The sequence below is a fragment of the Adelges cooleyi genome, unplaced genomic scaffold (genome assembly GCF_023614345.1).
Source record: "Adelges cooleyi isolate 19-005CV unplaced genomic scaffold, UGA_ACOO_1.1 ACOO_flye_CR_arks_rails_tigmint_CR_PRNA_398, whole genome shotgun sequence".
Classification (NCBI taxonomy): domain Eukaryota; kingdom Metazoa; phylum Arthropoda; class Insecta; order Hemiptera; family Adelgidae; genus Adelges; species Adelges cooleyi.
Window position 1 is genome coordinate 148,453 of NW_026096076.1, and position 12,936 is coordinate 161,388.

Consider the following 12,936-nt stretch of genomic DNA (forward strand, 5'->3'; position numbering starts at 1 on the left):
CATGGAGTTTGACTGATTAGTCTCCCAAAACATGTGTGTGCTTGTGTACACTGTTTATAAATGGTCAAAAAAAATTTTTTCAATTTTAATAATTTTTAAAAATAATTAAAATAATGTCAAAATTTAAATAGTTGCTGGTAAAAATTAAAATTAAACCGATTTCACATAGTCAAATCTACTAATTTTTTTTGTTGATGTTTGATAATCTGCTCCCGTAAAAATGGTTCTTTTTCCAATGTTTTTTTTACATGGTTTTGTTGCATTGCTTCGTATTTTTATGTAGGTATCTGACTGTATGCCCAGAAGAGTGCTAACAAGAATAAAAATATTCGGATGTCCTGGGTGAAACAATGCATTTAATTTTGCATGAAAACTTTCACAACTGTTAGTTGTCCGATTAGTGTTTGCTGACAAATCACACCAAATTTTTAAGGGGAAACTGTCCAACTTCATTGTCAATGTAATTATCTAAAATGTAATCTGTGAAACTGTCAATTCAAATCACATCACATGGTTCACCATCAAATCTTCCGTGAAACATTCAACTATGTCATTTTCGTTTGAAAATGGAAACCCGAAAAAGTACTTGAGATATCTACTTTTCTCCGAATTAGACTTATGTTCCTTAGACAGACCCAACTTCTGAATTTTTCGCCACCAGCTTTATTTTACCAACACCATTTTTCGGGACTCAATTCAATATAGTCCGTCCAAATTCCCTACTAATAATAGCAAAGGACACTATGCTTACGATCTTATCTACGTAATAAAATCAAACATATTAAGATAATAAACAGGACTCAATTCAAATAACTAAAAGTAGGATGGATTCAATTCGATGTTATCCGTTTAGACGATCGTTTTTTCTCAAAAAAAAAATTGTTTTCCAAAAATTAAAATAAGTATTTTTTTAAGGTAAATAACGGCTATCACAGTGTGTCCGTTTTACAAATAATTTTCAATAATATACGGTAATTTTGCGTTCCCATAGGCGGCGGCACGTGGCGGGACGCCCGGCTGGGACAACGGAACGGGGCAGGCGGTCGGCGCGACCAGGCCGCGGCGCGCGCGGAAAGCTCACCAGCCCGTCGCGGCGGCAATATACTATTATCAAAAGATTTCATCGATTATTTAAAAAAAAAAATGATCTATACTTATTCTCCTAAGATATCTAATAACGACCGAAAAATAACTTTCATTTTCAAATCACATAATTTATTTTTTTACACAGCATGACAATATTAGATAGGTTATAACAATACAAATTCATTTAATACATATTAATAAATTTTACATTTTAACAAAGTTTGAAGTACAACATCACACAGTCACAAGTACAACATAATTAAACAATTGAAAATAATTATATACAAAACATAAAAACACAAAATTATTTATATCACAAAATATTATACAAGGTTAACTTGTGTACAAGAAAAAGGATTACACATTGAATTTATATTCAAAGTGTAATCCTTTTTACGATATTTAAATATTAATATATATAAATATCACTACAAAATAAATACATGGTTACCAAATATTATACGTTTACCACCACGCCGTAAACAAATATAAAGTTGGTAGTAGCTACCCATATGGAATTTATTTCGCCTTGCCGCCGCACTTTCCACTCAGTTTGGGGTTGCTTTTGGTCAAAGCGTCAACTTCGTTTTGTAGTGTTTGGACTTTATTCGTTAACATTTCCGCTTTCCTGTTATGAACTTTTTTTTCGGAGTCCATCTTTTTGCGAAGCTCAGTTTCGGCGGCGAAACGTTTTGCTTTCAGAACGAAAATCTATCAAAGAAAAGAAAAATTCAGGATGGAATCTCCTTCGTTCGTTCGAGCCCTACCGGAGCCGGTGTAAATTTCTACTTACCAATTTATCTTTCATAAAAATTTGCGCATCTTTTTGCTTCGACGTTTGTTGCATCTTAGCTATTTGTTCTCTGAGTTCAGCAATGATAGCTGTGCAAGAAGCATGCGGGTCTTCGGGTTTATGCATTTTAAACGGCGGCGGAAGCGAATAATCCGGTCCACCGTCGTCGGATCTGCAAACATGAGAAAAACCAAATAATTTTTATAATAATTTTCAGAGTTAATCATCAACCGACCTTCCACGTTTTCCAGACAACGCTGGCTTCGCTTCAGCGAGGTGTCCCTCGAAGGACTTGAAGTCACTCATTTTTATTATAGGTAAAAATGAAAAAACAAAGGATACACAATTTATATATTATGCGAATAAATTATGATATGTGAAAACACAACTAAGACAAACTATGTTCCATAATGAAACAAACCGTGGTTTCTATGATACCGGTGCCTTGACGATCCGAATAATGACAATAATTCGATTACAATAATTATAAATATATACAAAATATACATCTAATCGTAGGTCTTTGGATATTTCACACAAACTATTTAAATGTAGTACTATTTTATGAAATGTATCGACTAATTCCATAATTCTAATCATAGGAAAATTTCGAATAGTACATATTAAAAAGTATTTTGTTGTCTAAATATTATACTTGGCGTTGCATCTGGGCCAGGACACATCATGTTTTAAAACTTAAGCTGTTTAGATCTTCTAATATTTGATCATTTAAAGTTAATATACATTTATTAAAATCGACAGAGAGCATGTTGATTGATATTTAAATTGCTGAACATACCATTCCGGTCTAATGTTGCAAAATGTGTGATCTTATATTATAGTTATTACAATACATAAAGTCATACATTTGTTTCTTTATAATTTAGATGTTGAGATAATAAGACTATAATAATAAACTAAATAGGTAGCAAAGATGAGTATCAGTGATCTCTGGATCAAGAGTGACGTACAATCTCAATAAGGACTTCAGTCAAGTTACACTCAGCCTAAGTAACAGCATATTATCTTGATTTACAAATCGATCAAGTAGTGCGCCAGTGTGTGTATAAATAAACACGGTTACTATATTTAACCCTTTTTTTTTTATGAATTAAGTGGTACACCCTGTAACCGTACAAAATATAACATCTAAATATTTCCATTTGAACGGCGCAGTTTGTAGTGATGAACACTACACACAGAACGAAATCTAATGTCTATTTGACTTTTAAATTGTCTCGGTAAGTAAATAAGTCAAACATGGCCACACCGTAGGATAATAGTTCTATGAATACACCTCCAGACATTCGCCGACTTATATACAACACCACTAGTACTTTAGTTCAGCCAAATTACATAGAAACATCTTTTAAAAAAGCCACTCAAACTTAGCCAAAATACAAAATTTCCAAGTACACTCATAACGCAGCTGCTATATGTGTTAGTGTTGGGAGAGTTTGATTCTTATTTTTTAAGATACATTGTTTTATGGGTGCAACACATTTGAGATCATCTCGTCGATGATCTTTTAAATGGCAAAAACATGTTGATAAATGTACCCCTTTCAAACAAGTTGGTTAATAGATGTAGTATTATACCTTGCCTGTCAAAGTGATTTCAGAGATAAAAAACAAGATTTTCGAGGGAACTTTTAAACATCAGTCAGAAAAAAACTTACACGGCCTTAAAAATTGTATTTTTACATTAAATCATATTGATCTATGCATCGTGGATAATACAAAACACATATTAGGTTTCCTTTGGAAATGTTGTCCCCAATCAAATTTATTTGAAAAATAAAAATGCGTATACACAATTTTACTTTTAGAACTTGTAAAAGTTATTCTTATTTTCAACAATGACAAACATTCGTTAAATATTAAGAATATTTTATTATCACTACTTATATAATTTGGTTTAACACCTTGTCTTCTTAAATATTAAAAAAGCAAAAGACCTATTCAAAACTGCTAATTTTTTATTTTTGTAGGTATATATATATATATATATATTTATAATTCATTCAATTTTGTTTTTGTCAGAAGAACTACATATAACCTTTTTTTTATTGGGCTTTTATCAATTATTTATTTTTGTATGATTCAATTTATTTACTTTACCAGTATCTAATATTTAAGTTAACGACGCTCGAGTCCTTAAATATTAAAAAGTTAAATAAAACATTTGAAAACCTCTAGTGTACTTTCTATATTTTCTTAATAACTAAGTCATTGGAATCTGAATGGTACAATATTTAGTTCAATACTTACTTGTATTATTACAAGTATTTTTAAAATAATATACATAATTGTTATCCAGAAAAAAAATCTAACACTGCAAAGGGTCTAAGTACAGGCAATCTTGTCGGTCCCATACGCTCTGCCTTACACTGTTCTTCTTGTTATTATTACACACACACACACTGTTCTCAAACGAATTAAGGCGATGAAGTTTATGATGTACAGCTGCTGTCTCTGCGGTCCAAATTCAAACAGGGACGCTGCGAAAATCTCGGTAGTAAAAATTACATTTTAATATTGCCGTTTGAATCTCTCAAACTTTCAATAATAATCGATTGTTTACTTGTAACTAAGACAAGTAGCGCAGAGATTTCCTATTAAACGATTATTTATGTCAACCCCTACGATAATACCAATAAATAATGTCTTAAAATATATCGAAAGAATAACGACAACAGTTTGGCAGAAAAATTAAAATCTTAACAACATTTATTAGTTAATAATTATTACAGCATTCCGAAGCCAATAATGTTTAATATTCCAGACAGCAATTAATTCTTTACAGAACTTTTTAAAAACGTTTTAAATATAAAGTGCGTCTTCTCCAAATGTTTTACAATCATTGTTCTTAAATTATTTAACTTTTCAATAACGTTCCTTCAAACTTATTTGGCCACAAAAATAAGGCTCAGATAATATTATTTATAAACGTTTCTCCAATGTAACCGTTATAACATTTTTACAATGTTATCTCAGTACATTTTAGGAATATTGTTTATATGAAGCTATTAAAACATTAGACCTTCAAAGTTCTTATAAGGTTTTAAAACAAGATAGAAGTAAAATAATAATTTTTTTTTTTAAATCTTCAGTAAAATAATTCTCATCACCATGATATCTATATATTATATAGTAACGCTGTGGGCAATTTTATTTTTTATTTAGCCTGACAGGCCACCAACAGACGTACTACCTGATCAACTCGTCGGCGGACTCAGGCAACGATTACTAGGCGCTAGTCCGGCGGTACCAAATTGTACCAGCCGAACACCTCGGCCACTTCGTCCAGGCGCTAACTCTTGTTCCGCGCAAACGGTACAAGCACGAGTCCAACAACACCAGGCGGTTGCACGTGCTGCCGTCCACGGACGTCGTCGAGTCATAATCGCCCACGTTTTTATTGCGCAAGGGCTCGCCGTTTTGGCACCGGATCGGCGTCATCATTTCGCGCCTGTCCTAGACGGGCATCTTGCTGCACTGGGACCGGGACAACGACGTGACGTCCCGAGGAGTGATCGCGCCCGGAAGTGTTCGCCGAAACGACCGTGTTGACTACGTCGCAAGTGTACAGGCCGATTAGATAAGTGGATGACCCTGTGTAAACATCTTCACGTGCGGTACGATGTTTTGGGTAGGAGTAAATTTGTGCAAATACCGGAAGTAGGTAACGGAAGTAGAGCTGGCGGATGTGAATTTGACCGGTAAACGGAAGTAAACATTTCGGATATAAGTCCAAAGGTACCAGGGGCGTATGTTAAATCGGACAATGCCACACCATACTCGTGGCTGTACAACGAACTCTTTACCGACAACATTTGATAGCTAGGCTGGGCAAGACTAGGCTAAGCTAGCTTTTTTGACAACTTCGAGCCACGCTGCGCCGCCCGTGGTTGATCGCTGTATATTATAAATATTCTATCCGCGCATCTTACCCTATTACCAACAATTTACAATCTGTATATTGCCCTGACGGAAACAACACTGATATTGATGACAAATAATCAACGTGCCAGTAGAAGTAAATACAATGGTCAACCGGCTGCATCGTGAGCTGGATGATGATTATAGTATCAACGTTCACGTCAAGAAAAAGAAAATTCACCGTTCAAGTTACCTAATAGGGTTTGTCCGGAAACGCGTAGTAAAAGATTGGCTCAGCCATCTAATTGACACACCAATATATAAATATTATGGCATTAACGTTAATGAATCTTTCTTTTTTGCAGAGGCGCCACAAGTTTTATTGAGTGACCGAGACGAGTTTAGCGAAGAGATAGATTATAGATATTCAGTTATAGTATATTGTTGTTCAGCGAAAATTGAACAACTTACAGTCTCGTGTTTATGTATCGTATTATAGTTATCATAAACCGATAATATCAAGTATATAAAATAATATTAATCGTATCTCAATAAAGTTCATGCACATGATAAGTTCTGCTCTTTTTAAATTTTATTTCAGTAGAACCCGTTATAAGATGTTTACAGATAACTATTGTGAGTAATTTCCACGGCTCACTCGGTTTTTTTCCATAAAATTCCATTTTGATTCCTAAGAAAAATATATAATTTATATCACTTACATATACATTTGCATAAAATAAATTTGAGTTGCAAATTTTATATAATTTATAAACATTATTCATACAGTTATAACTACCTAAACTATAAGTTTTATCGTTCCCAATAATGTTTTTAATTACTTTCTCCAATCCACCTGGAATAAACAAATAAAGGTTTGAGCTATGCAAAAAGTATTAAACAAAATCAAAATAAATATATAAATCAAGCATATAAGCACTTCCTGAAACCTTATTAGGTTGAATAGTAACTTCTTAAAGTCTATAAATCTAGTAAAACACACAGTGCTTAGATGATTGGTTCCATGTTATACCTTGTGCACTTTTTTGAACAGTTTATAGAAACCATAATTTTTAATTTAAAAATAAATGTTCTGACTCAATAGTCAGACAAACATAAATAAACAATAAGCACACGAATAGATTTTCAATACAATATATATGTATACAGATTTAGCTAATCAGTCAGATATCGTACCACAATTTAACATAAAGTTTAAAACGATGCGATCAATATCCTAAAATGTATTATCTACTACCAACATACTGCTTTGGCTACTGATTGTGTTTCAAAAAAATATTACAATAACCGAAAACCAGAAAAATAAAATACAATAAAAAAATTCACCATTGTGTATGTCGTTTCAACATGCACGTTTCCAGTGAATGTACATCGTGTGTAAGCAATCAAATATCAAACACATAAGGCGTATGGAATTTCGTCACTCACAAAGTTTATAACTAGTCAATATATAAATCGGTAAAAGCCATGGCCATTGACAAATGTATTTGTTTTTCAGTTAGTTTGATATTTTGACTTTAGTGGTAATAGTCGTTCTATTCTACACGTACTTCATTGGATTTCAATTTTTTTTAAAACTATTATGCAATTTAAGAGTGTTGTGATTCTCTGCGCGGTGTATTGCTTTACAGCAGTATGGGTAAGATACTAATTACTCTAAAATAATATTTCCTAAAATAAATATAATTATATACTTAAACAAGGGGACTTATGTAATTTAGTCCTATAACTTTTACATTAAGCCATTATGACCTTAAACATTTAAATGGTAACGCATAGTATATTTGATAAACTATTTAGTTAAAAAAAAAATTACTAGTTTTAAATAATTACTTCTTAAGGGCATTGCATGAGGTCTGCATTAGGGAGTTTTGTAAAGCCAATATTTAAGTATTAAAAATTTCAATATATTTCGACCATGTCAATTAATTTATCAGTTAATTTGTATATGATTCAAGGTCTTATTTTTAGTTTAAATAATTTTTTCTATGAGTAAAAGCCATTTTGGCTTTAGCAGAATTTTAAAAAATAAAAAAAAACAAGATCCTACTATATGTAATTTTTGAAAATTGACCATATAAATTTTTCTGGATAAAAAATTGAATTTGAAAAATTTTTTTTTAACTAAATTGTAATTAATAAATCGTTAATAATTATACAAATGCTTAAAATATAAAATGCGTTGACATTTTTTATACGGCTTACTTAAATATTTTAACCTTTTTGCTTACACTTTAGGGCAATGGTCTAAGCCAATATCAAATAAAAGAGCTCATTAAATTGTATACATCAAGTATAACTAAATCTGGTAGCATTGATTCCTTAAAAGTTCACATAATCTTTAACGGGTTAGGTTGTAAAATAATAATATAAATGTATGTATTCTTTAACTAATAACTTAAGTTAGAATAGTATGATTATTTTTCATCATTTATTCAAATAAATTGCAATTAAATTATTCGAATATAAATATATATATATTTTTATTTACCTTCCGTTTTCAATTCAAACCTAACACTGACCAACAATCATGATTGTAGCTCTGACACTGTTCGTCCCAAAAGATATCGCAGAACATCTAGGTCAATGTCACTTCTGTCTTAAGTAACCGTTCGTTGTTATTCGCCCGGTCCACCAACAAGCTCGTCAACATGTACGTGGGATCTCAGTCTGTTCGTCGACAAGACGGTACGCAGCATATTGGGCCAGCAACTGTTGACAGGGTTGGTGCACCTGACAGGGACCCGTTTAAGGGATCGCACGTCAAATTAAAAAAAAAGAAACATGGGGAAATAATAAAAATAAATAAATAATTTAACACAATATTTGGTCCGTGGTACTGGGCGTAAGCCCATTTATTAAATGATCTCCACGAACACGAGAATAAAAAATAAATAAATAAAATATATATTGTTGGGAAATGGGACGGTGTGGGACAAGGGGGGCGGAAGCGTGATTCCGTGGGCGAGGCGAAAACCGAACAGGCCGGGCTAACGGCGTTAGCCGTCGGTCGATCCGTCCGGGTGGACGGACTTTGACACTGGTCGCACAGGTGGGGTGATGTTCGTCCACCGGTTATCGCATGGGTAAGCGGAGGGTGACGAGATCAAAACGATGCGGCCGTTGACCAAGTCAACGGTGTCGTGTCACACCCCAGGCTATTAATATCGCCCGAAAACTTGTCACTGGCCAACTAACTAGTGTATTTGTAGGACGCGCAGGCCAGTGGACAACGCACCGGTATTAAGCAAGCTGCCGCTCAGCGACCACTCCTCGATCCTGTGCAACGACCGGACGAACCTGCACCATATACAAGTGATATTCGAGAGTTTCTAGTAGTATCTGCTCATGGACATGGCCGTCGCAAAAAGGTAGCGTACAGGTGTACCTACGCGTTCAATCCATACTCGGAGTCCAGGTGTGACCAAGCCGGTCCGCCGATCATGATCCACTTGTGGCACGCCGGGTTCAACGTATTCATTAATGAAAACCCGGTGTTCGGGCTCAACAATAAACTTGCACAGGTGAGTTTCCCTATAAGTAGGTGCCATGACAATCTCAATGGTTTCCCGAAAGATGCCTTTGCAGCCATGTCAAATTACCAAAAATGCTGGATTAAGATAATTGGCACCCTTAGTCCCTGAATAAAATGGCACCCTTATTATTAAATTTTTGTCTATGAACGTGCGACGAGAAGGTTTTGCTGCCAATTCTGCAAATCAGTGAAATTTTTTATGTGCTACGTCCAACAGTACTAGGGGTGTATGTTAAGTGACCACATCGGACAATGCCTCACCACACGCGACAAATTTCTATCCACGCATCTTACCCTAGTACCCACAATTTATAAACTGTATATTACCTTGACGGAAACAACAACATTGATGTGACAGATGTGATTAATTTGTGACAGCTTGTGAAAAAATGACAATGTAAAGTAATATACTAGAAAAACACGCTAAAACCAATTTTGGCGGTACTTCTGTAATAAAAAATGCGCGAACAATTGTCATAAGACGGGCTAAAATCTGTTTCAATACAATTTTGTAATATTGTCATCACCTAACGCGACATGGGTTAAGTGTAAAGTTTTTTTATTTAATAATTTTATTATTAGTACAATGTAAAAATTATAATATAATAGTTATATTATATATAAATGTTATATATATTCAAATAGATTACAAAGTTAGAAAAAAAACATTTAGACCGTAACAAAACAAATTAAAATCGTTTTTGTTGAATATAATTGATATATTGTACTTAAGTATTATAATTGTAAATTAAAAGCATGGACAAGTGCGTAACGCAGTACTGTAGGATGCTCATTGACCGGAGTTTTTTTCTCTCTCTTTTCTATCATGTTATTTCATTGTGTGATTAAATTCAAATAATTTACAACTACATATTATAAGATGTTTGTAAGATTTTTTTTATTCAATTATTTTTAGAGCATTACTTTTTATAAATACAATACATACCTATAAAATTTATAAAATATATAAAATCAGTAAATCAAGGAAAACTATTTGTTATTTGAATAAATTTTAAATAACAAATTTACAAAAAAATTCAAATGTCTTTAAAAAAAATGTTTTAAATATTTTAAAACTCTTCATAAGCCTTATAATAATATATTGAAAATTTTTCATTGGTCATGCCCATATTATGCTGTATTTAGGTCTTTAAAAAATAATATCTAACAAAAAAAAAATTATTTATTTGTAAATTTAATTTAATTTTTGCAATTATAAATTTAATTAATGTCAAAAATCTATACACAATAATGTTGTCAAGTCCCAGCAAAAGGAACATTGTTTGGAAAAACACTGTACAATACTTTAAACTTATTAAGAAGACTTCTCAGTTGGAAATGTTTTCACTCAAATTAAAATACTTGTAATAGTAATTATTATAAAAATAGAGTCAAGTTAAAAATGATGGACCAGCCTTAACGTGCACAGTGGAATTATTTTGTACATAAAATTGAATTTAGAGATTTCCGTTAAGTGTTTGGGCGTCCATAGGCTGCCGGTGTCTATGGTGATGCAGACGCCGACCGGATGGGCATTGACCAGATCCGGGTTGCGCGTAGTCTGTTCCTCCAGCAGTAAATGAACTGCACCAGTTTCCGGCGTCTGTTGTGAATGGCCGCGTGGGACTGAGCGGTGAGCATGGCCACCGAAACACTGCTGTTTGACGATGATATCCATGATCGCCAAACAGGTTAAAGTCCCGCAAGGCCGACTTGGCATTCGGGCAATTCATCCAGATGTTCGACGGCGATTCCGAAGTGGACTTCAACAAGAAAGCCCAAATGGAATGCTTCACTTGGGGTCTGACCAGCGCCATCGACGTTCCTGTTCTACGACCAACCGTCCGTGTTCTGCGACCGGCAGTCAGTGTTTTTCTACTGCGTTCGGCACGTTGATCGGCTGCGGAAACCGCAGCAGGTGTTCCAATCCAACAGGCGTACCTGGGCAGCCTGATCACCATCACGCAGGCCGAACCCATAATCGACAACCAACAGTCACTGCTTGTAAATTTTTTTAGAATAATATAATATAAAAAGGCCAAACACACCGCACTAGAATAGTATATTATTAAGAAAATGTACTAGGGTCCTATGCATAAAATGTGTAAATATATTATTTATTAAGAAAAGGATCACTAAAGACGACCGCTGCTGGTGTTTCTATCCAACTGTCTTACCAGGGCAGCCTGATCACCATTCTGCAAGCCTAGCCTGAAATCGAGGACTAACAATCACAACTGAAAACCGACCTTAGCCTGACAGGCCGCCAACAGACGTACTACCTGATCAACTTGTCGGCAGGCTCAGGCAACGATTTCTAGGCGCTAGTCGGGCGGTACCAAATTGTGCCGGCCGAACACCTCCGGCCACTTCGTTCAGGCGCGAGCTCTTGTTCCGCGCAAACGGTACAAGCACGAGTCCAACAACACCAGGCGGTTGCACGTGCTGTCGTCCACGGACGTCGTCGAGTCATAATCGCCCACGTTTTTATTGCGCAAGGGCTCGCCGTTTAGGCACCGGATCGGCGTCATCATTTCGCGCCTGTCCTAGACGGGAATCAAGCTGTACTGTGACCGGGACAACGACGCGACGTCCCGAGGAGTCGCTCGCGCACGGCCAAGTGTTCACCAAAACGACGGTGTTGACCATGTCGCAAGTGTACGGGCCGTTTTTCGGACACTCGTTTGCGCTGTGCGCGTTCGTCTGCTAGGCCGTCAGTGGTTTGAAAACCCAGCTGAAATGGGTTCAATTTCTACATTAAACTTAATGAATGGCTTCATGCAAAAATAACCTAAGCCCATAACATGTATTAATTCTCGTTTATGGTATCGCAGTTTCAAACGCCTGATTTTAACCAGTTAGTACACTGGTCTTCTGAACCGATATGCACTACATTGCCTATAGCAACAGCCGTTTAGTTGGTTCGCAAAAAAAACCTTTGCCCACAAAATTAGTAATTTTATTTAATTTCAAACTATCTAAATTAAAATGATAAAAATTAAATCATGTTATATTTATGTTGATAGTCTATGAAAAATTGTAGGTTGAGATTCTAAAAAGCTTATTTCAATCCGTGTAGATTATACCGTGTTGTAGTAATTGATTTATTTATATCAAGAGAAAAACTACTATTCAAGTCGACGTTATAAGAAACGATTATTGTTTATTTATCATCCAGCCGATTTTAAATTTTATGTTGCTAAGCCATATTACTATGACAGACAAACATTGTAATTAACTATTTTTAATAAACGAACCTAACCTAAGTTATTATACCTACATATTTTTTCAACCAAATAAATTCATAATTAATGCCAATAAAACCCAGTCGGATCGAGTTAAAATTCAAATGAAATATTTATTTGCTATGCCCGCATACGGCAGTTGTATAAAATTTAAACTATACCCATTTCCCACCCCCCTAGGGGGGGTACAAGTTTTTTTGTTTTTCGGGGGTTTTTGCCGTAATTTTAAGACCTTTGGGTTGAAAATTTGGCAGTAGTTGGAACTCATATGTATCCATAACATAATAAACGGAAAAAAAATTCGGCACTGCAGTTTTTTTTTAATTGCCGGAAAACTGTGTTTTCGTAGATTGCGTTTATTTTAACAAAAACACC

General features: G+C 34.6%; 1 protein-coding gene across 1 annotated transcript; it reads right to left on the minus strand.

The window, feature by feature from the left end:
* Window positions 1–1,605: 1,605 nt before the first annotated feature.
* LOC126841613 (uncharacterized) lies at window positions 1,606–2,185 on the minus strand. The gene is made up of 3 exons (XM_050578197.1): window positions 2,115–2,185; window positions 1,880–2,051; window positions 1,606–1,797 (listed from the first exon to the last, which is right to left on the minus strand). Exons 1-3 carry the CDS (start codon window positions 2,183–2,185, stop codon window positions 1,606–1,608), a joined length of 435 nt encoding a protein of 144 aa, XP_050434154.1.
* Between the last annotated feature and the right edge of the window lie 10,751 nt (window positions 2,186–12,936).

Coding starts and splice junctions, on each gene's coding strand:
- LOC126841613 (XM_050578197.1), bottom strand. CDS start 2,185: ATGAGTGACTTCAAGTCCTTCGAGGGACACCTCGCTGAAGCGAAGCCA. Junction 2,052..2,114: donor TTGTCTGGAAAACGTGGAAG/GTCGGTTGATGA, acceptor TCATGTTTGCAG/ATCCGACGACGGTGGACCGG. Junction 1,798..1,879: donor TTTTTATGAAAGATAAATTG/GTAAGTAGAAAT, acceptor TTTCTTTGATAG/ATTTTCGTTCTGAAAGCAAA.